The sequence below is a fragment of the Aquarana catesbeiana genome, linkage group LG03, assembly GCF_042186555.1.
Source record: "Aquarana catesbeiana isolate 2022-GZ linkage group LG03, ASM4218655v1, whole genome shotgun sequence".
NCBI lineage: Eukaryota > Metazoa > Chordata > Amphibia > Anura > Ranidae > Aquarana > Aquarana catesbeiana.
The window spans coordinates 18,254,804-18,282,626 of record NC_133326.1 but is presented as its reverse complement, the minus strand read 5'-3'; the positions used below and the strand labels follow the sequence as shown (position 1 = coordinate 18,282,626).

The 27,823-nt window shown below is 46.0% G+C and overlaps 1 protein-coding gene across 1 annotated transcript; it reads left to right on the top strand.

The window, feature by feature from the left end:
- Positions 1–27,701, top strand: PDCD7 (programmed cell death 7). Its single transcript, XM_073618343.1, has 6 exons — positions 1–1,320; positions 1,378–3,773; positions 5,461–5,599; positions 15,277–15,513; positions 20,015–20,102; positions 27,006–27,701. Exons 1-6 carry the CDS (start codon positions 24–26, stop codon positions 27,130–27,132), a joined length of 4,284 nt encoding a protein of 1,427 aa, XP_073474444.1. The 5' UTR covers positions 1–23; the 3' UTR covers positions 27,133–27,701.
- Positions 27,702–27,823: the final 122 nt, after the last annotated feature.

Below are 27,823 nucleotides of genomic sequence, written 5' to 3'. Positions count from 1 at the left end.
TTCCGCTTCACTTCCCTGTTGTCATGGAGAGGAGGCGGCGGCAGGACGATGGTCCATGGAGCCGGCCTAACCATGGCGCCGCTCATTTCAGCCAGCCCGGGGACTATTATCACGAAGCTTCCTCTGGGTATCCCCGTCCCGGGCCGTACACGGACCTCTCCCATGGACGGACTCCCGGGGCCTTGAACAGTAGAGCTCAGAGTGCGGCTCAGCAGCAGTATGGACCAGGGGCCCCTCAGAGGATCGGGGGGTCTGAGCGAAGACTGCCTGGGGCCCTGGAGGCGGAGCACTTCCATCATGGGCGGTTACATTCAGTAGAGGACTATGAGGACCAGTCGGGTCTGTTCTCTCATGTCAGTGCTAGAGGAGATGGGCCTCTTCCTCATAGAACCAGCAATGAGCAGAGAGATCCTCACTATGGAGGTCCTCAGCCTGGGCTTCCTCCTCATAGGACCGGCAATGAGCAGAGAGATTCTCACTATGGAGGTCCTCAGCCTGGGCCTCCTCATAGGACCAGCAATGAGCAGAGAGATTCTCACTATGGAGGTCCTCAGCCTGGGATTCCTCCTCATAGGACCAACAATGAGCAGAAGGAATCTCAGTATGGAGGTCCTCAGCCTGGGCTTCCTCCTCATAGGACCGGCAATGAGCAGAGAGATTCTCACTATGGAGGTCCTCAGCCTGGGCCTCCTCATAGGACCGGCAATGAGCAGAGAGATTCTCACTATGGAGGTCCCCAGCCTGGGCCTCCTCATAGGACCAGCAATGAGCAGAGAGATTCTCACTATGGAGGTCCTCAGCCTGGGCTTCCTCCTCATAGGACCGGCAATGAGCAGAGAGATTCTCACTATGGAGGTCCTCAGCCTGGGCTTCCTCCTCATAGGACCGGCAATGAGCAGAGAGATTCTCACTATGGAGGTCCTCAGCCTGGGATTCCTCATAGGACCGGCAATGAGCAGAGAGATTCTCACTATGGAGGTCCTCAGCCTGGGCTTCCTCCTCATAGGATCGGCAATGAGCAGAGAGATTCTCACTATGGAGGGCCTCAGCCTGGGATTCCTCCTCATAGGATCGTCGCTAATCAGCATGGAGGTCCTCAGCCTGGGATTCCTCCTCGTAGGACCAGCAATGAGCAGAGAGATTCTCACTATGGAGGTCCTCAGCCTGAGATTCCTCCTCATTTGCTTTCCAGGGAGGCTAGAACATCTCATCACGGAGGTCCTCAGCCTGGTTTTCCTCATATGCAGCAGCCTGGAGGTTCTCAGTCAGATATTCCTCCTCGTATGGCCAGCATGGAAGAGAGAACATTGCAATATGGAGGTCCTCAGTCTGGTATTCCTCATATGCTCAGCATTGAGCAGAGAAGATCTCAAGGAGGTCCTCAGTCTGGTATTGATCACATGGCCAGCATTGAGCAGCATGGAGGTTCCCAGTCAGATATTCGTCTTCGTATGGCCAGCACTGAGCAGAGAATATCTCAACATGGAGAGCCACAGCCTGTTATTTCTCATATGACCAGCAATGAGCAGAGAACATCTCAACATGGAGATCCTAGGTCTGGTATTCTTCCTCATATGACCAACATTGAGCAGAGAGGTCCACAGCCTGGTGTTCCTCCTCATATGACCAGCACTGATCAGAAAGCATCTCGTCATGGAGATCCTAGGTCTGGTCTTCCTCCTCATATGAGCAGCATTGAGCAGAGAGCATTCCATCATGGAGGTCCTCAGTCTGGTATTCCCCATATGGCCAGCATTGAGCAGCATGGAGGTCCTCAGTCTGGTATTCCTCCTATGGCCAGCATTGAGCAGCATGGAGGTCCTCAGTCTGGTATTCCTCCTATGGCCAGCATTGAGCAGCATGGAGGTCCTCAGTCTGGTATTCCTCATATGGCCAGCATTGAGCAGCATGGAGGTCCTCAGTCTGGTATTCCTCATATGGCCAGCATTGAGCAGCATGGAGGTTCTCAGTTGGATATTTCTCCTCATATAGCCACCAGTGGACCTAGACTATCTCAGCATGGAGGTCCTCAGTCAGATATTCTTCATATGACCAGCGATGAGCATAGATTATCTCGGCATGGCCAGCATATTCCTCCTGGTATGACCATCACTGAGCAGAGAGGATTTCAGCTTGGAGGTCCTCTTTCTGATATTCTTCCTGGTATGCCCACCGCTGAGCAGAGAGTATCACAGCATAAAGCACCTCAGCCTGGTATTACTTCTCATATGACCAGTATTAAGCAGAGAACATCTCAGCACGGAGGTCCTCATATGGTCAGCACTGGGCCTAGAGTACCTCAATTTGGAGGTCCACCATCAGATATTCTTCCCCATATGGCTAGTGTTGAGCAGAGATTATCACAGCATGGAGCTGCTCAGCCTGGTATTTCTCACATGGCCAACACCGAGCAGAGAATATCTCAGCATGGAGGTCACCAGTCAGATATTCCTCCTCATATGGCGAGCACTGAGCAGAGAGCACTTCAGTTTGGAGGCCCAGAGTCTGGTGATTTTAAGGGTGTACCTTCCCAACCCGGGAGCATTTATTTTGGTGGACCCCGGCATGAAGAATTGCAGCACAAAGGTCCTGGGCAAGACCCGCTCAGGGTGTTAGATTCGCAGCAGCAAACTCTAAATTTTCAAAATGCTCCTCAGCTTGGAGAACCAGGAATTTCATCTTTTGCAGGCTCCCAGCCTGAAGGATTTAATCCAACATCTCTGAATAGGCCACCGCCAAATGATGTGTTCCATCATAGAGTACCCCCTCCAAGTATTATACAGCAGAGCTCTACACAACTACCACTAGGGCCTGCTCAAAACATTCAACATCCCAGCAATCCTGTACAGAGCCCATACAGTTTTCCTCCACCTCTTCATGGACCCCCACTGAATCCCGCAACTATTCCATCCTTTTTTCATCCTCCGATGGATGCTGTATTTGGTGGCCCTCCCAAAGAAGGTGGCCAGGAGGTCTCGCACATTCAGAATCAAGCTCAGCATCCGAAAAGTGTTTTGAATCAGCAGCCAGAAAGGTCAGACAATACGGCTCTTTTTAATCTTCATAGGCAGGACACCCACATGCATCAGGAGATGAGACCTGGGCACCCACCTGATCCCTATAGAACTTCTGAAGTAACAGGTATGCAAAACAATCCATTTTTCAATAAGTCAGGTTTTCAAGTAGGTAATACAAATTTTTTCCACCAAAATGTACCGGACATCCGTCGAGATCCGCATTTCTCACGACAGCAGCATGAGAAAAGTATAACGAACCCAAACGGGCAAAGCGAGATGCTGGTGTGTAAGGAGGACCTAGCAGATAAGGACCTCTTTCAGCGGTTGTTGTACAACTTCCTGGCATGTCGGAAAAATAAGCTTCCTCCTCCTAAGCCTGAATCTGTTCAAACTGTTTCTATACCAGAGGCCCGGAACCTAATATACGGTGCCCTGACCCTCGTCTCACAGCTCAGCTCCTTGTGTCAGAGTCTGGAAAATAATAAAGAGGAAGGACCCTCTTGGGATGAAGATTATGAAAAAACCAAAGACATAAAAACTGATCTGGAGAAAAGAATAAAGGCGCTGGAGAAGCCAGGGTTTATTCAATGCGTTAAATTGAAAATGGATCGAATACGTAAGAAGAGGCTTCGCTGCCAACGCAGGAGGCAAACGAGTGAAGAGGAAAAGGAGGCAGCGGAACGTGCCGCAGAGAGAGAGGCTGAGATCGACAGCTGGAGGATGAGGCGTGTCCAAGAAGTGGAGGAGAAGAAAAAGGTGGGTAATGATCATGTAGCTTTTGTTGTTAAATCCTTAAAGAGGAACTGCAGTCTGTTCACATAATTTGTAATAAAAACATCTTTGCCATTCTGGATCTTCCCTCCAACCACTTTGCATATTATTTTATATACACTGTGATTCTGTACTTGTCAAATATGTTGCAGAGATCTCCCTCCACTGAGTCTGGCTGCATCCATTTTAACTGGGCAGCTGAAGCTGCTGCCTGTTCACTTCCTGGATTCAAACGGGCACACCCCCAGCTCTACAGCTCTCATTGGCCCTCCTTATAACTCATCCCCCTTCCCTGCCTGGCAAACTCTCATGAGAGAAAGAGCTGTGCATGATGTCATAAGCCTAGGATTTTTACCAGACAAACCGTGCTAGCAGGTGAAAGTAAAAGAAAATGGAATACAATTTAACAGAATGAAACATTTAAGGAAAGGACAAACAAATACAACTCGCACCTTTATAGTTAAAAAAACAGACCATAGATTTTTATATTAATATAATATAATATTTATTATAATATAATGTGTCATAAATCAGAGAGCTTGTTAAGTGAGTCCCAATAAGCCCATTTATAGTAGAAGGATTCAAGGCCATGTCTGTTGATGGCTAATACATCCCCCCCCCCCTTTTTTTTTTTTTTTTTTTTTTGTTTACCAACACAGAGCTCTCGTCTGTCATTCGCTCAGCCAGATCGACTTGTGCTGTAGTGACTGACACTAGTGAGACCGCTCTAGCAGTAAAGCTACATGATCCGGTTCTAAAGTGGTTAAAATAGAACTAAAGGCATATTTTAAATTTTGAATAGAGTAGGATAGGATTCTAGCCCGTCAGCTTTTATTATTTTTTATTTTTTTTTTGTCCCATTGGGGAGAGTTCCCTTCACTTCCTGTCCCATAGCCACCACAGGAAGTAAGAGGAAATCCTTCCAAAGTTGGGGGAATCCTGGAGTGTCATCTGAACGAGTGTCCTCATTGAAGGATTTACACTCTATTAGACCCCTTTCACACTGGGGGTGTGGCCACCTTAGTGCTAAAGTGTCGCTCGTTTAGTGGTGCTTTACCGCTGTTTAAGCGGCGCTTTTTTGCCACTAGCGTGGTGCTTTTGACCCCAAAGAAGGAGTTTAAGCCAGCCAGCGGGGGTGCAGGAGGATGCCCGCATACAGCCAGCAGGGGTGCCCGTATCCAGCCAGCGGGGGGGTCAGGAGGGTGCCCGCATCCAGCCAGCGGGGGGGGGCAGGAGGGTGCCCGCATCCAGCCACTAGGGGTGCAGGAGGGTGCCCACGGCCAGCCAGTGTGGACGCAGACATCCAACACTCCTTCAAAACCTACAGATTCTTCAGGTGGCCAGAATGCTTGAACGGAGCAAATTTCTTGCTTTGCAAATGCTTTGTAAGAGCTTGTTGTATGCACTGCTCTTACGTCAGCTGATCCCTGTGTGTGCAAAGCCTTATACATTATATATCATCACCATTGGGATCCGGACTCTTTTCCAGGATTCAAAAAACAAACAATACAAAAAAAGCACTTACACTTGGAAAGATGTTGAGCAGTCTTTGTGGCTGTCGCTGTCATATTTCGGGGAGACAATATCTTTTGGGCTCTTCTTAGCATGTTCTGTATGTTATAAAATGTGTATAAATAGAACACTTTAACTTCTCTACACATTTCATCTTTAGGAACGGGAACTAAAAGCTGCAGCTGACAGTGTGCTCAGTGAGGTGAGGAGAAAACAAGCCGATGCCAAAAAAATGTTGGATATGCTGAAATCCTTGGAAAAGCTGAGAAAGCTGAGAAAAGAGGCGGCTGCGAGGAAAGGTAAGAAATTCACATATACATTCAACTGAGGATTTTAACCAGCCACCTGCCACCATGTGGCTGTTCCAGCTAACGTTGTGGTGGTGTTTTTTATTTTTTTCATTTTTGTACATCCTGCCTGTTCTATGGATTATTAGTGCTCACCATGCGATAGTCTTCCCCCTCTAAGGAGTTTTCTAAATCTATCCCACTCCCACCTACCATCTGTAAATAGTACACCTTCCCACTATAATTACAGCTGATTTGAGCAGTTCAGTTTATAAACTATATTCAGGTAAATGCACCAGCACATTTTAAGGGATAAGTTCACCTTTTGGGAAAAATTAATAATAAATGTACATATTTTTTCAGGAAAAAAAGGGCATTTATTTTTACTGCAGGAGCCTGTATTCGTGATCAGGGGTGCAATGTCTCCTGCAGACAAGCCCTTCAGCGTTCATCAGGTACCTTCATACAGGCTTACTGGTTACAAACTGCAGGGCTTGTGAATGAACTATGAGAGTGCACATCAGCGAGAGCCCCCCCCCCCCCCGCTCTCGAACTACAACCTGTCCGCCGTAATGACTGACGGTAGTTGTAGTTCATGCATTCTCAGGAAAATGTGAATGATTGATGCAGCCGTGTTGGCAGAGCCACTCATGGCCTCGCTGCTTAGATGCGCATCCCTGAAGCGAACAAGATCCCTTGTTCGCTTCAGGGATGCGCATCTAAAACCGGCGCTCTTCTGAAAAGCAATCCACGTACAGATTACATTTCGGAGGCGATTGACAGGTTGAAAGGAGGCGATGTGATACCTCCTCACTGCCTTTTTTAACCCAATTTTTGCCGAGCAAATGTGCAGCAACTATGTGCATTGCATGGGATTGTGGGATCTTTGTGATGCTTCCCCATTCGCCTAAATGGTTAATCGCAACGTGTTAGATAATGCATTAGAAGGAACATCAACAATGTTGAACATACAGTGGATTAGTTCCACCTATAAAGCCACATGCCCGGTTAACATTAGGTAAACTTAGGAAGTGCGTTTTCAGACAATGGGCCTCAAGGACTAGGAAGTCTCTGTATCCCGCATAATTTAATGGTCAACACCGTTTCCTTTATTTGAAAAAAGAGAGAAAAACTAAAAAAAAAAAAGATTGAGGGAACAGGTAAGACGCAGAGGGCCAAACAGCAAGGAGAGCATTAGGGAAAATCATGAATAAGATGGAAGGGGGAGGGGGGGGTCAACCACCAGCCAGCACCCCCAACAACATCTGGGGAGCCTTTCTAGTAGGCCCATCTGCCAGGGGAGTTAAGTCACGAGCTCCGCATGTTCCTCAGAGTAGACAAATTTGTGCCAGTAAAACCACTTCTTGAGGAATTTCTCCCGGAGGCCCCTATCCGTGGCCACCAGGTCCTCCATGGCATTGATCTCGGCTACTTTTTTCAACTAGACGGCAACCACCGGTGGCTGTATCTGCTTCCAGTACAATGGAATGCAGCTCTTCGCTGCTGTAAGCAGGAGATTTCCTATACATCTTGCTTGGAATCTCGTGGTGGTGAAGGAGGAAGAACGCTGGGGTCTTGGGCAGCTCGCGATCTGTAAATTTATGAACAATGCGATGAATCTCAGTCCAGTATGGCATCAAAAGGCGACAGGACAAGAAGATGTGTAGGAGAGAACCTGGTTCCTCCCCACACCTCCAGCAGAGATCAGTGCTCTGCGGGAACATCTTGTGGATCCTTACTAGCGTATACTACCACCTGGTCAGTATCTTGTATCCCACTTCCTGGTGGTTCGCACAAACTGAGATCTTACAGGAGAAGAGCAGAAGTCTTTCTACTTGCCTTTCCGTGAACTGAAGACCCAAGTCCTGCTCCCACTTGGATATATAGGAAGGTCTGAAATTTGGGGGGTGGTGCTAGGAGCAACTAGTAAGTCTGGGATACAACGTGACGCATAGGGGATTGTTCTAGACACAGTAACTTGAAGGAAGTAAGGCTTCTTCTGTAGGGTTCGGGGGGAGAACTGGTGCCAATGAAATGGGCTAACTGTAGTTTTTGTCAGAAGGAGAGGCCCGCCAAAGATGGGTCATCCATGATTTGTGGCCTGGTCATCCATTGTCCGTTTGTGGGGAAGTGCCGGAGACCTGGAATCGTTCAGTCTCCTTCAGATCCTGAAATCTAGGGTCGCTGAATCCCGGACTGAAGGCAGGGTTTCCCAGGACGGGTGAGCGGCGAAGGGGTGGGTGCTATGGAAAAGTCGAAAAAGGCTTTTTCAGCCATCCGCCATGTTTCACCCACAGTGGGGTGGTCTAATATGCCGCGTGGTAGGTTTGACTGGCACCAGGGCAACACATCTAGCCGGGTCCCAACCAGGAGCCCCTCCACCTGTATCCACTGTTTCAGAGGAACGTGGCAGCACCAGTCCAGGATTCGTGTCAGATGGCAGACCATATGATAGAGGTTGATATCCGGTAAAGCCATGCCGCCCAACATTTTGGCAGTCGCAGAATAGACTGGGCCAGCCGCGTGGGTTTCTGGGCCCATAGGAAGGATACATTAGTGTGGTTCACTGCCCTGAGAAAGGAATCGGCACGGAGAGGGCCTAAGATGGTATAGCAACTGGGGCATAATGTTCATTTTTACAATTCCACATCGACTGAACCAGGAAAACATTCCGTGCTGCCAGGACTGAAGGTCCGATTTATTGGTCGTCAGAAGGGGAGGGAAGTTGAGGGGGAATATGTCTTCTGTCCTAGTGGGCAAAAGGATGCCCAGATATTTAACATGTGGCATCGCCCATTTGAAAGGGAAGTCTGACCGAAGTAATGTGGCCAGAGGTGCCGGCATGGAGATGTTCAGCACCTCTGATTTCTGGAAATTGATTTTGAAGGATATGCCCCATACATCTTCAATTCCTACAGTAGGTTGGGGAGAAACACCAGGGGGTTAGACACAAAGAATAGGAGATCGTCAGCGAATGCAGCGGTGAAAGCGATGCATCTAAGCGGAGGCCCGTGATGTCGGGATTGTCTCTAAGCGCAAAAAGGGCTCGAGTGTCAGGATAAATATTAAGGGGGACAGGGGGCAACTCTGTCTCATCCCACTTACTATCCCGTCACACTGACTATCCCGAAGGATGAGGAGAGGTGGCCATTCACCTTCACTTGGGTCGATGGGTGGGAGTAGATGGCTTGAACCGAGTTCATCATTCGTGTCCTAGCCCACGCAGCAGAGGGTCGCAAATAAGAAGGACCAGTTCACCCTGTCGAATGCCTTTTCGGCGTTGGTCGACAGAAGCAGCATAGGGGTCCCCCTCGTTCGAGCCGCATGAATCATATTGATCGCCTTCGCGGTGTTGTTGCGTGTTGACGAACCCCACTTGGTCGGAGTGGACTAGTTGAGGGATCAGGTCCATTAAATGCATCGATGGGACCTTGGCGAAAATGTTAAGATCTAAGTTAAGGAGTTATATCGACCAATAGCTTTGGCAAAGGAGAGGATCTCTACCCTCCTTTGGGATCACCGTGATGTACGCCCGCAGCGTGTCTTCCGGGGGAATAACTCCCTCTCCGGCCGCATTGTACGCCGTAAGGAAATGTGGAGTTAAGCGTTCCCCAAAGGTTTTGTAGTACAAGAGGGAGTACCCACCTCGGCCCGGGGCTTTACCGGGTTGCATCCGAGCCATTGCCAGGGCCACCTCCGCGCTGGATAGAGGAGCCTCTAGTGCTGCCACAGCTTCATCAGACAGATGAGGCAGATCTGATTTTTGTAAGTAGTCCCGTATGGCTCCGTGTTCCGAAGATTTCTCCCTGTCAAAGAACAGGTGCGGAAGATTGTAAAGAGAGGTGTAGTACTTGCGGAACTGATCAGCAATCTCTTCCGTGGCATGTATTGCTCTCACTAGGAAGTTTGGGGATAAATGCTCTGGCTTTTTGGGTTCTGAGGGCTCTCGCTAAAAGCTTGCCACACTTATTGCTGTGTTCGGAATGTACGTTTGCATTTAGCAATCACGGCCTTAACCCTTACTAATGCTAAGGAATGCAGCTGATTTCTCAGATTCATAAGGTCTGTTAGTGCCTGGGCAGCTAATGAACTGTTATGAATGGTCTTCAGGGACCTAATCTTCTCGAGTAGGTCAATAGTTTGCTGAGTCCTCGCTTTCTTAAGTCGGGAACCAATCTTGATCAGAATTCCCCTTAATGAAGCTCTTGTGAGTCTCCCAGACCATAAAGGGAACACTATCTGGGTCCACATTGGAAGAGAAGAAATGTCTCCATTCCCTGGACACCTCCTCTATGACCTTAGGGGTCTGAATCAGGGAGTCATTAAGCTTCCAGATCCACTGCTTGGGGATGGGAGGCAACACTTCAATGTTCACGAAGACCGGCACATGGTTCTAGAAAGTAATGGAGACGATTGAGGCTGACACAACCCTGGACAGAAGTGATTGTGGCATCATGAAGAGATCAATTCTGGTGTACGAGTCGTGTGGATGCGAGTAGAACATGTAATCTCTTTGGGTCGGGTTCAGAACCCTCCAGACGTCTACTAACTGAAAGGCGTAGAAATTCTTTTTTAGACATTTCAGCACCATGTACGAGATCCGAGATGCACACCTGGACGTGGTCAGAATGGATTCCAAAAAGTCAATCTGGTTCGATTTAGGGAGGTAGAGGTTCACCAAGGTGTCTAAGGAACTGCCCAGGGTGCCCTTCACAAACACAGCTCGTCCCTCTGCGTCTTTCCACTGATCCTGCATCAACCAAGGAGTTGTGTTGCGTACCAGGATGCTCACACCCTTTGACTTGGAATCAGGAGAGCAGCCATGGTATTCCGTCGGGGAAAAAAACACGAAGTCTCGGTAGTTTATCGGCACGAAAATGAGTCTCCGGGAGGAAGCATACATGCGCCTTCATATGTTTCAAGTTGGAAAGCACCATAGATTGTTTGTTTCTCCGGGGTATTCAACCCCTTCACAAACAGGTTCAGGTTTAGGCGGGGGAGAGGGAGAGTAGAGGGTGAAGATGGAAAGAAAAGGAAATTACGGAATATTAACACACCCAAGGTGTGGATGAGACACCGTCTCAAAGCACCCCAGAGGCCCTCAAGCTGAGCCACTGACAAGGTGCAACCCTACGTGGGGAAAGTGGTTGTACACAGCAGGGATCAGGATCTCCCTATCCCGACCCAAGCTACAATAAAACTTTCAAACTATGTAGCGAAAGGAAAAAACAATTACATTTGGCTGATAAGCCCAGACACATGTCCCAGCCTGGGGTAAATGTGCCGTCACTCAGAGTGGCCCGGCCTGTAAACATCTCCTCACTGCACATATAAAACAGTATTAAACACGGCAGGGGCTAACTGGGATATCCCTCCCATACTGATCTGGGAGAGGGAGATAGTGTTGGTGGGTGGGGGGGGTTGGGGGAGTGGTGGACCTCCTGTGAGGAACCACATGGGAAAAACAGTACCAAGTATACAGCCTGGTGTTGTCCCGCCACATATACCCTTAGGATAGCAGGTATCAATAGCATAACAAATATCTATAGTATGGCAAATATCTATAGCATTGCAGATATCGATAGCATAGCAAAGCGGCAGTCTTGGGGTACATAGTCGCTCCATGCAGCCAGTGGGAAGGTCTGCTTCCTGCAGCCCAGTGAACAGTGCAGGATAAGATCCCTGAGGGCTGTTAAAACATCTAAGGAGTGGAGTGAGGGGGAACGAACAGGGGGGGCCAATATAGTCCTGTGTGGCGAGGGGGGGGGGGGGGGGCTGGGTCACAGCGGGCAAACAAAATAAGCCATAAAGTCGGGCTGCAGACAGAGCAGTTTAGCGGCCACTCACAAGCGGTCTCCCGCTGCGTCACGGTTCAGGATCGTGGGCTTCGATCGGCATTGGATCTCCCCGACAGCGTCTTGAGAAGCAGCGTGGCAGTCCCTGGTGCGTTGCCTGAGGCGCTAAGCGAGGGTCTCTCCCGGGAAGAGGGCGCAGCAAGTCTTGCAGTGGAATTGCCTCCATCTCCAGGAACCTGCACAGATCTGGGAGATCTGCATGCTGCCTCAGTGTGAGTGAGGTGCTGTCTTTGCGGACGATCAGCTGGAGAGGAAATCCCCTATCGGTATGGCAGCTCCGCACAGCGCAGGGTCTCCAACAAGGGCTTCAGTATTGCTCTCCTCTGCAGAGTTGCTCAGGATACATCCGCACCAGGTCTTCCATGTCTGATTTAGTGGGGAGAGCCCACAGCAGGGCCCTGATGTCAGCATTGTCTCTGGAAAGCTGAGTTGCCGGTCCAGGGCTGCTCGAGGTGCCGGGCGAGGGGTCTAGGAGGGACAGTATACCCGCCAGTGAGCTTGGCACCGAGCTTTGCAGAGATGCCATTGGAGGGGAGAGCGGGGGTGAAGGCCTTTGGTCCATGTGTCCCTCTAGTATGCGGACTGGCACGGGGAGGATCTTGAAAATATCGGCTGATCGGAGCCATTGGCGCCGCTTTAGACGATCCCCTGGTCTTCCGTCTCTTACGATAGCTCATGGCCTAGGTAGAAACTCTGTAAAAGGACATATCAGCCTTGATTAATGGGCCGGGAGTCGGGAGCTCTAGCAGTGAGCGTCTTCACTCCGCCGTGTGCAAGCCACGCCCATACCCCAATTCTTAATACCGTGTATTGCCCTCTTTAACATCAATGACAGCTTGAAGTCTTTTGTGGTATTTGTGGATGAGGCTCTTTATCTTCTCAGATGGTAAAGCTGCCCATTCCTCTTGGCAAAAAGCCTCCAGTTCCTGTAAATTCTTGGGCAGTCTTGTAGAGCTGCACGATTAATCGTCAAGTTATCGTGATTTTTTTCCCCTTGCGATCTTGACAAAGTGTTTCCCGATCTTTGGTATGCAGAGAATTTTCTCTCTGCTCTCTGCTCTTGTCAAAAGTCAGTCTGGGCAGTCTGCCAAGTTTTAAACATTCTATCAGTGGAATGTTAAGTCTAAACATTGTATCCATTTGTCTTTTACATCAAAGGAATAGACTTCTGTATGTAAAATAGGAACGTTTAACCACTTAAACACTAAACCTTTTTCTGACAGTTGATGTTTTCAAGTTAAAATCCTTTTTTTTTGCTATAAATTGCTAGACATTACTTAACCCCCAAACATGCAGCTCTACTGTCTTGCATGAACGGCACGTTTTGAGATCTCCCCAGAGTGGCTCAATGATATTGAGGTCAGAAGACTGAAATGGCCACTCCAGAACCTTCACTTTATTCTGCTGTAGCCAATGACAGGTCGACTTGGCCTTGTGTTTTGGATCATTGTCATGTTGGAATGTCCAAGTACGTCCCATGTGCAGCTTCCTAGCTGATGAATGCAAAATGCTTTTCCAGTATTTTTTGATAACATACTGCATTTATCTTGCCATCAATTTTGACCAAATTTCATGTGCCTTTGTAGCTCACACATCCCCAAAACATCAGCGATCCACCTCCGTGTTTCACAGTAGGAATGGTGTACCTTTCATCATAGGCCTTGTTGACTCCTCTCCAAATGTAGTGTTTATGGTTGTGGCCAAAAAGCTCAATTTTGGTCTCATCACTCCAAATGACTTTGTGCCAGAAGGTTTGAGGCTTGTCTCTGTGCTGTTTGGCGTATTGTAAGCAGGATAATTTGTGGCATTTGTGTAGTAATGGCTTTCTTCTGGCGACTCGACCATGCAGCCCATCTTTCTTCAAGTGCCTCCTTATTGTGCATCTTGAAACAGCCACACCACATGTTTTCAGAGAGTCCTGTATTTCACCTGAAGTTATTGGTGGGTTTTTCTTTGCATCCCAAACCAATTTTCCTAGGAGTTGTGGGTGGAATTTTAGTTGGTCTACCTGACCGTGGTTTGGTTTCAACAGAACCCCTCATTTTCCACTTCTCGATTTAGAGTTTGAACACTGCTGATTGGCATTCTCAATTCCTTGGATATCTTTTTATATCCCTTTCCTGTTTTATACAGTTCAACTACCATTTCCCGCAAATCCTGTGACAATTCTTTTGCTTTCCCCATGACTCAGAATCCAGAAACATCAGTGCAGCACTGGATGAAAGATACAAGGGTCTATCAGGAGTTCAGAAACTCATTGACCTTTTTTATACACTAATTACAAGCAAACAGATCACAGGTGAGGATGGTTACTTTTTTTAATAGCCATTCAAACCCCTTTGTGTCAACTTGTGTGCATGTTATCGGGCCAAAATCACCAGGGTATGTAAACTTTTGATCAGGGTCATTTGGGTAGTTTCTGTTGCCATTATGATTTAAAGAGTAAACACGATTTATAATAAATGGCTTCAGCTAAACACTAACTATGAGTGAAAGATCTGATCGGCTCACTTGTTCTGCAGCGATGACTTAGTACCCCTTTCACACTGAAGGGGCTTTTCAGGCGTTTTAGCGAAAAAAAAAATAGCGCTTGAAAAGCGCCTTAGCGGCACTTTACCGCTAAAGCGGCCGTGCTAGCAGTGTGAAAGGGCTGTAAGGCTACTTTTACACTGAGGTGTTTTACAGGCTAAAAAGAGCACCTGAAAAACGCCTGTAAACTGCCTCTTCTGCAGCCCCAGTGTGAAAGACTGAGTGCTTTCACACTGGGGCAGTGCGCTTGCAGAATGGGAAAAAAGTCCTGCAAGCAGCATCTTTGGAGCGGTGCGGGAGCGCTGTATACAGTTCTCCTAAACTGCCCCTGCCATTGAAATCAATGGGCACCGCTGCCGAAGCGCCTCTTTTAACCCATTCCTTGGCCACCAGCGGGGGTTAATGGCGCCCCGCTAGCGGCCCAAAAAAGCACCGCTATAACAGCAGTAAAGCGCCACTACCCCAGTGTGAAAACAGCCATAAAGTGGTTATAAAGGCTCTGTTTTTTTTTTAACCTTAATCAATTCCAATCAATTCCCTGCACTAAGTTAAAAAAAGCACCCACTTACTATTCCCCCCCCCCCTTCTCTAAACACTTACTTGAACCTGCCAGGTATCCAGCGCTGTGCCCAGCTGCAGTCTTCTCTCCCCTCTCTCCCTCTTTTCACAGGGACCCAGGCCGTTGGCTCCGACTGGTGTCAATCAAATGCTGTGAGGAGGGAATAGGAGCCATGCTGTGTGGAGCATGGCTCCATAGAAACGCACACCTCGGGACATATACACACATCTATCCCCATAGCAAGCGCCTTGCTATGGGGGGCGCTCAGAGAATAGGAGAAGCTGGCGGGGGACCCGAGAAGAGGAGGTTTGGGCATTTTGATTTCCACAGAGCAGGTAAGTATGACATGTTTTTATTATTTTAGTAAAATCTGGACTTTACAGTCACTTTAAAAAGTTTTAAAAGCAGAGGTACAGCTGGCAGCTATGAGGAACGAGTAGTCAGGCCAAATCTAGCTTTAAAAAAGAGGGGAATAATATTGAAATCGAGGTGGAAGCTTCCATTAAATTTTCAGACCTGCAAACTACTTATTTACAAAAGTAATGGAGCTGCTGAACATCCTTCTAATTCTGAAGGACTGTCTGTGCTTGGCAGTGGCTTTTACTTGGCTGTTTGTTAATCCCCTCCGTGTTCCATGAGTGTTTTTATAGATAAGTGTGTGCCAGAACTGACACTCTCACTGATGTGTATGGGGTTTTAGGAACAGTTATTACATAATGTTGGCTGTTGTTTTTCTCATTTTTCAGGTGTCAGTCCTCCACCCAGCGCAGATGAAACATTCAAAAATCATGTTATCAGGCTTCGCAGCATGGTCCACAAGCGGGTCGCCTTGTATGATGCGGAGGAGAGGGCCCTCAGGGTCATACTGGAGGGAGAACAAGAAGAAGAGCGACAACGGGACAAAGACAAGAGGCTAAAGAAACAAAGAGAGAAATTTCTCCAAAAGCAGCGAGAACTTGATTCTATATTGTTTGGAGATGATGGTATGGGCAGGTTTTCTTCTAAGTGTCGGTTCACACTGGGGCAACTTGTCAGGCGACTTAGTCGCCTGACAAGTTGTTCTCCATTCAATGCAATGGAACTGTTCAAGTCGCTCCGATTTAGAATGGTTCCATTGCACTGAATGGAGAGTGACTAGAAAAAGGTTCTGCACTACTTGGGGGGTGACTTCAGAGCGGTTTGCATTGACTTCTATTAACAAAGTCATTTGCAAGCTGCGCTGAAGTCACGCTGTGCGGGTCGGCTTTAGAGTCGGGCGACATTGATGCCGCCCCAGTGTGAACCGAGCCTAAAAGTCATAGATCTTTCACTCCTCTTTGTTTTAAAATAGTGTTTTGGTTTTTTTTGTGTGGTTTTTTTTTTTTTTTTTTTTTTTATTTATTTTTTTTTTTTATACACCTTCCTTTTGATTTTGTCGTTCTCTTTTCTTACTCCTCTCATTTATTAAGGGCCTGTTCACACTGTTGCTCTGTTACAGCGACTGCTGCTGTGCGCTGGGAAGGGAAAAGTGCCAATGCGTTGTAAATGACACATCGCACGGTTCGCTTTTTTCTTTCTGTTTTTCAACTTTGTAACATTTTATTAACCACTTGCCGTCCGCCCCATAGCAGCTGCGACATTGCGGCGGACAGATCGGACACTATTGATACTTTTTTGGGACCGTTGACATTTATACAGCGATCAGTGCTATAAAAATGCACTGATTACTGTGTAAATGTCACTAGCAGAGAAGGGTTAACTGTATTCCTTCAGTGTGTGTTTCTAACTGGGGGGGGGACTGACTAGAAGAGGAGACATATCGCTGTTCCTAATGACTAGGAACAGCAGATCTGTCTCTCCTCCCCTGTCAGAATGGGGATTTGTGTGTTTGCATACACAGATTCCCGTTCTGGCTCTCGTGCCTCGCCGGTGGTCAGCGTACATCGCGGCTGCTGGCCACGGGCATCGGGTCCCCTGCCATGCATGGGGGGAACCCCGCCTGCTATGGCTCTTAATGGTGCTGACGTATGGGTACGGCGATTCGCGGGGGAACGAGCCAACCTGCCGTCATATAACGACGGCGGCTGGTCGGCAAGTGGTTAAAGTGACGCAGTGCCTTAATGCAAAAAATGGCCTGGTCATGAAAGGGGGTAATTCTTTCGACGGTCCAGTGGTTTAAAGTGACATTTCATTGATCTTTATTTGCTGCAGCTGCTTGTGATTCTGTGTACTGCGCCAGAACATGCTGCAGTGAAAAGGGAAAAAAAGGACTTCATGATCGAATTTCTTCAGTGCAGTACTGTGAACTAACATAAACCTGACCAATATGATGGATCTAAATTCAGTGAGTTCTGCAGGGACCGGACTAATTTTAATCCATGTGTGGCCATCCCTGCTTGACAGAAGTCGATCGCTTAATCGACTTCTGTCGAAGGGACATATTGGAAAGCTTGTCAATCAGACGGATCAATGTATTCTTACCCTGGCAGGTGCAGCTGTCAGAATTCATCGTCTCTCTGTGGAGGGAAGAGGATTCTGTTTTCTCCTCCTTTTTTATTTTTTATTTTTTCATCCATTCAATAGCTTAACGAGGGGGGGGGGACACTACCCATGTTTGCCAAGCCTATTGGAATTTAGGACACGTTGCCTTGTCTATGCATTTGTACTGTGTTGGACAAGGCTGCCTAGTTCAGCCCAGCACTTATGGTGTGAACAAGGGCTACAAAATGTTAATAAAAGTAATAAGTGCTACATAATATAAATATTCTAAGTTTCCAAGAATTTAAAATATTTTTATCTTGAAATCATTACAGCATACTTTCACAAAAAACAAACTTGCATTTATTTGAGTGCTTGACATTGTGTTTACTACATGTTCACATTGCTTTTCCATTGACATGTACAGTGGTTATAGAGAATCGCACCCCTTTAAAATATTCACATTTTGATGCTTTGCAGCCTGAAATGAAGACAGACATACTACAGACATGTATTTACTCAGTGCAATTTTTAACATCCAATTGAAAGATATACGGTGCTTTTGGAAAGTATTCACAGCCTTATTGCAAAATGAATTAAGTTCATTATTTTCCTCAAAATTCTACAAACAATACCCCATAATGACAACGTGAAAGAAGTTTGTTTGAAATCTTTGCAAATTTATTAGAAATAAAACAATCCCATGTACATAAGTATCACAGCCTTTGCTCAATACTTTGTTGAAGCACCTTTGGCACCAATTACAGCCTCTAGTCTTTTTTAAATATGATGCTACAAGCTTGGCACACCTATTTTTGGGCAGTTTCTCTCATTCTTCTTTGTACGACCTCTCAAGCTCCATCAGGTTGGATGGGGAGGGTCGGTGCACAGCCATTTTCAGATCTCTCCAGAGATTTTCAATCAGGTTCAAGTCTGGGCTCTGGCTGTGTCACTCAAGGACATTCACAGAGTTGTCCCGTAGCCACTCCTTTTGTTATCTTGGCTGTGTGCTTAGGGCCGTTGTCATGTTGGAAAATGAACATTCGCCCCAGTCTGAGGTCCAGAGCACTCTGAAGAAGGCTTTCATCAAGGGTGTCTCTGTACATTGCTGCATTCATCTTTCCCTCGATCCTGACTAGTCTCCCAGTTCCTGTCACTGAAAAACATCCCTACAGCATGATGCTGCCACCACCATGCTTCACTGAAGGGATGGTATTGGCCAGGTGATGAGCGGTGCCTGGTTTTCTCCAGACATGACGCTTGCCATTCAGGCCAAAGAGTTCAGTCTTTGTTTCATCAGACCAGAGAATTTTGTTTCTCATAGTCAGAGTCCTTCGGTTGCCTTTTGGTGAACTCCAGGCGGGCTGTCATGTGCCTTTTTACTGAGGAGTGACTTCCGTCTGGCCACTCTACCATACAGGCCTGATTGGTGGAGTGCTGCAGAGATGGTTGTTCTTCTGGAAGGTTCTCCTCTTTCCACAGAGAAACGCTGGAGATCTGTCAGAGTGACCATCGGGTTCTTGGTCACCTCCCTGACTAAGGCCCTTCTCCCCCTATCGCTCAGTTTGGCCAGGTGGCCCTCTCTAGGAAGGTCCTGGTGGTTCCAAAATTCTTCCTTTTACAAATGATGGAGGCCACTGTGCTGATTGGGACCTTCAATGCTGCAGAAATGTTTCTGTACCCTTCCCCAGATCTGTGCCTCCATACATTCCTGTCTCGGAGGTCTACAGACAATTCCTTGGACTTCATGGCTTGGTTTGTGCTCTGACATGCACTGTGGGACCTTATATAGACAGGTGTGTGCCTTTCCAAATCATGTCCAATCAACTGAATTTACCACAGGTGGACTCCAAGTTGTAGAAACATCTCAAGGATCAGTGGAAATAGGATGCACCTGAGCTCAACTTTGAGTGTCATGACAAAGTCTGTGAATATTTGTGTACATGGGATTTTTTTTTTTTTTTAATAAATTTCCAAAGATTTCAAACAAACTCCTTTCATGTTGTCATTATGGGGGATTGTTTGTAGAATTTTGAGGAAAATAATGAATTTAATCAATTTTGGAATAAGGCTGTAACATAATAAAATGGAAAAAGTGAAGCCCTGTGAATACTTTCCCGAATTAACTGTAAGACCAACATGTCAGGAAAAAATAGCAAAATTCAAAAACAATCACTGCATTTAAAAAAGGATCCCCCCCCCCTTATGTCAGTATTTTGTTGAACCACCTTTTGCTTTAATTCCAGCCTGGAGGTGGTAATATTCTGTTATCGGGATATTTCTCTGCAGCAGGGACTGGGCCACTTGTCAGGATAGAAGGAAAAAATTGTAAATACCATCAAATTCTTGAGGAAAATCTGCTGCCCTCTGCCAGGAAGGTTGGCAATGGGAAGGTGGTTTACCTTCCAACATGACAATGACCCAAAGCACACAGCAACAATGAGCACACAGTGATTGGAGGAGAAAAAGGTGAATGTCCTTGCATGGCCTAGTCAGAGCTCAGACCTAAACCCCATTGAAAATCTGTGGAATGACTTGAAGACTGCAGACCACAAACGGTCACCATCAAATGTAACTGAATTTGAGCAGTTCTGCAAAGAAGAGCGGGCAAATATTGCAAAGTCTAGATGTGCAAAGTGAGTGGAGACAAATCCCAACAGTCTAAAGGCTGGAATAAAATACTGACACAAAGGGGGGGGGGGGGGGGTCCATTTTCCAACTGTGTTTGAATGTCTTTAAAATGTTGGTGTTATCTTTCACTTGGATGTTATAAGTTGCACTGAGTTGCACAGCTGGATAAACAAAAACTGTGTCTGTCTGTTCTTTTTAGACTGCAAAGCAACAAAATGTAACTATTTTAAAGGGGAGTGATTTTATTTTCTATATTCCCACTGTACATAGGAATATAAATGTTGAGTTTCAGAAGCCACAATAAAGCAAATGAATCTCATACTTCACCTCTGCCCCAGAATATGTTTGATACGGAACTCACCGATTTCACTTTTGTTTTATCTTTCTTCTTTATAGACCAGCTTCCAGCTCTTCACCCCCTCCAGCCGTTCCGTCAGTACTACCTCCAAGCTGAACACTCTGTTGTATCTCTCGTCCAGATCCGGTGAGTCTTGTATCCAGCCTTTGCAGGATGTAATGGACATTTTGTTCAGTCAGGTTTCAACACTGATCACTTTTTTTAATGTTGGTTCTTATCACTTAAAATGTATATCCACTTTTTTTTTTTTCTAATGTTTGGTTAGATTAGGGAGGGGTTAGAACCCCTGTTGGCTATCCGGGGCTCTGTTAATAAGATTTATTTTCTCTTCCTGTCCTACTGATAATGTTTTGCCAGACAGGAAGTGAGCTTAGCCTGCAATTGAAACACAGACCGAAAAAAAAAATGCTTTTAATACTATTTTTTTTAAATTTTTTATTTTTTTTTTCCCTCTATCTTTTGTGTGTTGCATGCTCATTCTTGCTCTAGAGTGGGGATCTCCAAAATATGGCCCTCCAGCTGTTGCGGGTGTACACATCCTGTGAGGCATTGTAAGACTCTGACATTCACAGATAAATATAAAATAAATATAAACAAAAAAAGAGTGACAATTTTGAAAAAAACGCAATATTTTTTACCTTTTTGCTATAATAAATATCCCCATTATTTTTTTATTTTTTTTTTTTAAACTAATTTTTTCCTCCGTTTTAGGCCGATATATATTCTACATATTTTTGGTTAAAAAAATCGCAATAAGCGTATATTGATTGGTTTGCGCAAAAGTTATAGCGTCTACAAAATAAGGGATAGATTTATGGCCTTTTTATTATTTTTTTTTTTTTTTACTAGTAATGGCGGCGATCTGCGATTTTTATTAAGACTGCGATATTATGGCGGACACATCGGACACTTCTGACACATTTTTTGGTCGATTGACAATTATACAGCGATTAGTGCTATAAAAATGCACTGATCACTGTAAAAATGTCACTGGCAGGGAAGGGGTTAACACTAGGGGGCGATCAAGGGGTTAATGTGTTCCCTAATGTGTGTTCTAACTGTGGGGGGAGGGGACTGTGTAGGGGAGATGACAGATCGCTGTTCGTACTCTGTTTGAACAGACGATCAGTCTCTCCTCCCCTCAGAGAACCGGAAACTATTTACACACACAGATCTGGGTTCTCCGTGTGCCCCGAGCAATTGTGGGAGCCCGGCGGTGATCGCGATACGGGGCACTCGCATTGGCTCCATGGGCGAGCAGGGGGCGTGCGCACGCCCCTAGTGGGCAAAAGGGGAAGTGACTTAACATGACGGCAATTCGCGCAACCGAGCCATGTTGCCGAAGTGCAACTGCGGCGGCTGGTCGGCAAGCGGGTTAAATGTGTATGCTTAGACAAACATTATTTTTTGATAGAGTAGAAAGGGTTAGAACCCCTTCCTTCTTCTTTTTTTTTTTTTTTTTGTTTTTTTTGTTTTTTTTTGGTTAAAGCGGATCTTCACTCCATGTGAGCACCACAAACCAAAACACAATTTAACTATTAAATAATCAAAGCAAACTCCCCCATCTATGTCTCCATGCTTTATTTTGTTGAGAGATCCCTTTGAAAAACACCCCGCTAGCATTTCTGGCCATCTTGAGCATGGACAGATGATTCATCGAAAATTTGCTTCCTGGAATCCATCTGCCCTTAGCTCAAGCATGCATGCAGGAAAGTGTGCTTGGCTCAGAAAACCTCTCCTCCCCTTCTGAAGACTCCTGTCATATATGACATCATTTGCCTAGGGAAGAAACCAAGAAGGTAACTGAAGAAATGCAAAAAAAAAAAAAAAAAAAGTTTCAAACCCACTAAATATGATATAAAGAGGGGAAAATAATTATTTGATCCCCTGCAGATTTTGTAAGTTTGCCCGATTACAAAAGAAATGGAGGGTCTGTAATTGTTATCATAGGTGTATTTTAAATGATATTGACAGAATATCAACCAAAAATCCCCAAAAAAACATGATACAAATGTTATAAATGGAGTTGCAGTTCAGTGAGTAAAATAAGTATTTGATCCCCTACCAACCAACAATAATTCTGGTTCCTACAGACTGGCTACAGTAGGTGCTCATGTGGTACACAGATTAGTCCTGTCAATGTAAGAAGGTGCTTCTAACAACAACTCATTAAGTGTATAGAAGACATCTGTCCACAGAATCTCTTCCATTCAAATTTCACCATCATGGGCAAGACCAAAGAGCTGTCAAAGGACATCAGGGACAAGATTGTAGACCTGCACAAGGCTGGAATGGGCTGCAAGACCATCAGCAAGAAACTTGGTGAGAAGAAGACAATTGTTGGAGCGATTATTTGCAAATGGAAAAAATACAACATAACCATCAATCGCCCTCAGTCTGGGGCTTACTTTGCTGCATTGAGGGGCCATGTATTGTAAAATCTTGGATGAGAACCTTCTTCCCTCAGCCAGTACACTGAATATGGGTCTTTCAGCATGACAATGACCCAAAACATACCGCCAAGGCAACAAAGGAGTGGCTCAAGAAGAAGCGCATTAAGGTCACGAGTGCCCTAGCCAGTCTCCAGACCTTAATCCTAGAGAAAATTTATAGAGGGAGCTGAAACGTTGAGTTGCCAAGTGACAGCCAAGAAACCTTAGGAATTTAGAGAAGATCTGTAAAGAAGAGTGGACCAAAATCCCTCCTGAGATGTGTGCAAACCTGGTCACCAACTACAAGAAACGTCTGACCTCTGTGATTGCCAACAAGGGTTTCTCCACCAACTACTAAGTCTTGTTTTGCTTGGGGATAAGATACTTTGTGAGGGGGAAAAAAGGTATTTGATCCCCTGTGGGTTTTGTACATTTGCCCACTGACAAATGATCAGTCTATAATTTTAATGGTCGGTTTATTTTAACAGTGAGAGAATAACAACAAAAATATCCAGAAAAGCACATTTCAAAAAAGTTATAAATTGATTTGCATTTTAATGAGTGAAATAAGTATTTGATCCCCCTATCAGCAAGATTTCTGACTCCCTGTGTCTTCTATACAGGTAATGAGCTGAGCGCTCTCTTAACGGAAGTGCTCCTAACCTCAGCTTGTTACCTGTATAAAAGACATCTGTACACAGAAACAATCAATCAGATTCCAATCTCTCCACCATGACCAAGACCAAAGAGCTGTCCAAGGATGTCAGAGACAAGATTGTAGACCTACACAAGGCTGGAATGGGCTACACGACCATCGCCAATCAGCTTGGTGAGAGGGTGACAATAGTCGGTGTGATTATTCCCAAATGGAAGAAACACAAAATAACTGTCAATCTCCCTCGGTCTGGGGCTCCATGGAAGATCTCACATCGTGGAGTTTCATTGATCATGAGAACAGTGAGGAATCAGCCCAGAACTACACGGGAGAATCTTGTCAATGATTTCAAGGCTGCTGGGACCATAGTCACCAAGAAAACAATTGGTAACACACTACACCGTTAGGGACTGAAATCCTGCAGCACCCGCAAGGCCCCTCTACTCAAGAAAGCACATGTACAGGTCCGTCAGAAGTTTACTAATGAACATCTGAATGATTCGGAGGAGAACTGGGTGAAAGTGCTGTGGTCAGGTGACACCAAAATTGAGCTCTTTGGCATCGACTCAACTCACCGTGTTTGGAGGAGGAGGAATGCTGCTTATGACCCCAAGAACACCATCCCCACCATCAAACATGGAGGTGGAAACATTAGGCTTTGGGAATGTTTTTCTGCTAAGGGGACAGGACAACTTCACCGCATCAAAAGGGGCGATGGACGGGGCCATGTACAGTCACATCTTGGGTGAGGACCTCCTTCCCTCAGCCAGGGCATTGAAAATGGGTCATGGATGGGTATTCCAGAATGACAATGACATAAAACACACGGCCAAGGCAACAAAGGAGTGGCTCAAGAAGAAGCACATTGAGGTCCTGGAGTTGCCTAGCCAGTCTCCAGACCTAAATCCCATAGAAAATATGTGGAGGGAGCTGAAGGTTCAAGTTACCAAACATCAGCCTTGAAACCTTAATGATTTGGAGAGTCAAAGGAGTGGGACAAAATCCCTCCTGAGATGTGTGCAAGCCTGGTGTCCAATTACAAGAAACGTCTGACCTCTTGATTGCCAACAAGGGTTTTGCCACCAAGTACCAAGTCATGTTTTGCGAAGGGGTCAAATACTTATTTCACTCATTAAAATGCAATTTAATGTAAAATTTTTTTGAAATGCGTTTTTGTGGATATTTTTGTTCTGCCTCTCACTATTAAAAATATAGACTGATCATTTCATTGTCAGTGGGCAAATGTACAAAATCAGCAGGGGATCAAATACTTTTTTCCCTCACTGTATTTTACTCACTGAACTGCAACTCCATTTATAACATTTGTATCCTGTGTTTTTTTTTTTCTGGATTTTTGGTTGATATTCTGTCTCTATCATGTAAAATACACCTATGATAAAAATTATAGACCCTTCATTTCTTTATAGGTGGGCAAACTTACAAAATCTGCAGGGGATCAAATAATTTCCCCACTGTAGCTTCCTATCTATTTACTAATGCTAGGAGCATTAGGATTTAAAATAATCAATGTTGATTGAGAGAGTGAAGTTCCATATTAAATAGGGATGCACCGAATGGGTTTTTTGGTGCCGAAACCGATACCGAAAATAAATCTTCCTTGATCCCAGAAACCGATACTGAAACAACACCTATACCGAAAGTGACTGTTTTTTTAAAAAGATTTTTATACAGGAGATGGTCAGAGACTGGGGACATGGTCCAGGAGATGGTCAGAGACTGGGGACATGGTCCAGGAGATGGTCAGAGACTGGGGACGTGGTCCAGGAGATGGTCAGAGACTGGGGACGTGGTCCAGGAGATGGTCAGAGACTGGGGACGTGGTCCAGGAGATGGTCAGAGACTGGGGACGTGGTCCAGGAGATGGTCAGAGACTGGGGACGTGGTCCAGGAGATGGTCAGAGACTGGGGACGTGGTCCAGGAGATGGTCAGAGACTGGGGACGTGGTCCAGGAGATGGTCAGAGACTGGGGACGTGGTCCAGGAGATGGTCAGAGACTGGGGACGTGGTCCAGGAGATGGTCAGAGACTGGGGACGTGGTCCAGGAGATGGTCAGAGACTGGGGACGTGGTCCAGGAGATGGTCAGAGACTGGGGACGTGGTCCAGGAGATGGTCAGAGACTGGGGACGTGGTCCAGGAGATGGTCAGAGACTGGGGACGTGGTCCAGGAGATCAATCCAGCCTCACCAGTGCCCGTCAGATGCAGCCAGCCAGTGTCCCCATTGCAGGGCAGCCAGTGTCCCCATTGCAGGGCAGCCAGTGTCCCCAGTAGTGCAGCTTAGCCAGTGTCCCCAGTAGTGCAGCCAGTGTCCCCATTGCAGCCAGTGAAGGGAGAGGAGAGCCGCTGTCTGTTTGATTACAGCGCCGGGAACATCACAGCTTTCATTTTAATAGCTGTGTGTTCCCCGCTGCGTGCCGTCACATACAGCCCCTCCCCCTTGTCCAGGGAACTTTGATAGACAGATCACCCATCCCAGGAAAGTGCCCGGACAAGGGGGAGGGGCTTTATGTGACGGCGCGCAGCGGGGAACACACAGCTATTGAAATGAAAGCTGTGATGTTCCCGGCGCTGTAATCAAAAAGGCGGCGGCTCTCCCCCTTTCAACGATATAAGAAGTCCCCCTGATAGGCAGCACCAAGGGTGGGGGCGGAGCCCCACCCCCTGCCCAGGCCCCGCCCCATTTTCGGCACCAGTGTCGGCAACAATTCTCTTTCGGCTTTTTGCCGAAAGGGCCATTTTCGGCCGATATGTTTCGGTGTCTGAAATTTCGGTGCATCCCTACTATTAAACTATTTGGTGCTCTGATTGAGACATTTCCTCTCACTTCCTGTCATGATGAGAATGGTTTCACCAGACAGGGAGTGAGGGAAATCCCCAATGGCACAACAGACATAAATCAAAAAATGTCATCAAAGCTTCAAACTTTGCCCTGTCCAGGCTCCCCAACTGGGGGAGAATCGGAAGGCCGTGCTCATTAGAGCTTACAATCTAAGAGTAATATGTTCATGTCTGTTCCAGGTCAGTGTCTACCCTAATAGTAAGTCTCCATGCACACTTGTGTTTTTTTAAGCTCCTAAAAGCTGTTAGCATTTTTTTTTTATGTTCCTGGAAGCTAATAGTGTTATCCTATGTGTCCATGCACACTACTTTAGGCTATTGCCGTTTTTTTGTGAGCTTCAGTGTCTACAAGCAGAAAAGAAATGTTTTTTTGTAGTTTTTGTTTCCAGCAGAAAAAACGCTGAACGCTCCTTAGGCCCCTTTCACACGGGGCAACGTCCGATTTGACGGACTCCGCTTGCTCAGCAGGGATCGATCTGTTGATGTCCGCTGAGCAGGCGGATGATAGGTCCATGTCTGCTCACTGTGTGGAGATGGACCTATCTGAGCCCTGCTCTCATCTATGAAAATGGATCCGCCTGTCCGTTTTTTTTCATTGATTCGATCCAATCCCCCAGATGAATGGAAAATAGGGTTTCTATCTGTCTGGATTTGGCGGACCCGATGGTGGCAGATGTCAGCGGTGACATAGAGGTGAATGGAGCGTCCGATCAGGTCCGCCTGAAAAACTGACAAGCAGACCTGATCAGACAGCATGTGTAAAAGGGGCCTAAGTGTTTCGGGTTTTTTTGTTTGTTTTTTTTTTTTTTTATTTATGTTTTTTTTTTTCTTCTTAATTTACTGTAAAAACACTTATAAAACACAAACGCTACTTCAAGCCGGTACAAAAAAGCTATTATCGGCGTTTTTCATCCAGCATTTTATTTTTTTTCCCTAGTGTTTTTTGAGCTTTATTAAAAACACTATTGTACATGGAGTCTAATAGTGAGAACTTCCATACTGATAATGTGGCCGGTTCCGTTTTAATGAGAAAATAGCTATTTTCGTTTTCTTTTGAAAGTAATTGTTTTTCTTGTCTTTCAGACACGAGTGGGATCAATTCTTGGCTCCACCTGACCATCCTGATGCCAGTAGTATCCCTCGTGGGTGGGTACTGCCCATGCCACCGTCTAGTGACATTTGGGCTACAGCCCTGAAACAAACAGAATGACTGAACTATTAAAAATTGCGATTTGTATATGATTTATATCTACCATCAGACTTTAAACAAAGGGTATGCAGATGGCCTATTGTATCCAGTCTGGTCTGAAGCAACTTTCCCTCTGTCTGGGTTACGCAAGAACTTCTGAATTGAAGAACAACTTCAGCCCTATTGTTGTGCAGAGTGTAAGAAAGGGTCAGAAACTCCCATTTTTTCTTTCTTTGCCATCTGTATCTCTCTTTGGAAGATTTTACTCTGACTTTTTGTCCCATTGACAGCTGTCAGAAGTATAAAGCTGGGTACAAACCTGCTGAAAATCAGCCTGTTCAGCAGAAACCAGACGACTTTTCGGTCAATGTGTACAGCTGTCTGTCTGACAGAAGCTGGTCTAACAACCGGATTTTGTCAAAGGGACACGCGGTCAGCGCTTGCAACCCCAAAGGGGTTAAGATAGGGAGAGCAAAGTCATTGAATGTATGATAATGATGTATGATATGATAATGGACAGTCAATATGGACAATAGACGCCAAGTTCTATATTTATTTTAAAATGACAGAATAAAGCATGTCATAGTTGATTTGTGGTTTTGCTAAGAGTTTGTGTTTATTGCTCCTTAAGTTCAGTAGTGTTTCACTGCTTGGAAATCTATCCATATAATAGTTAAAAATGTACATGATATTAACCACTTCAGCCCCGGAC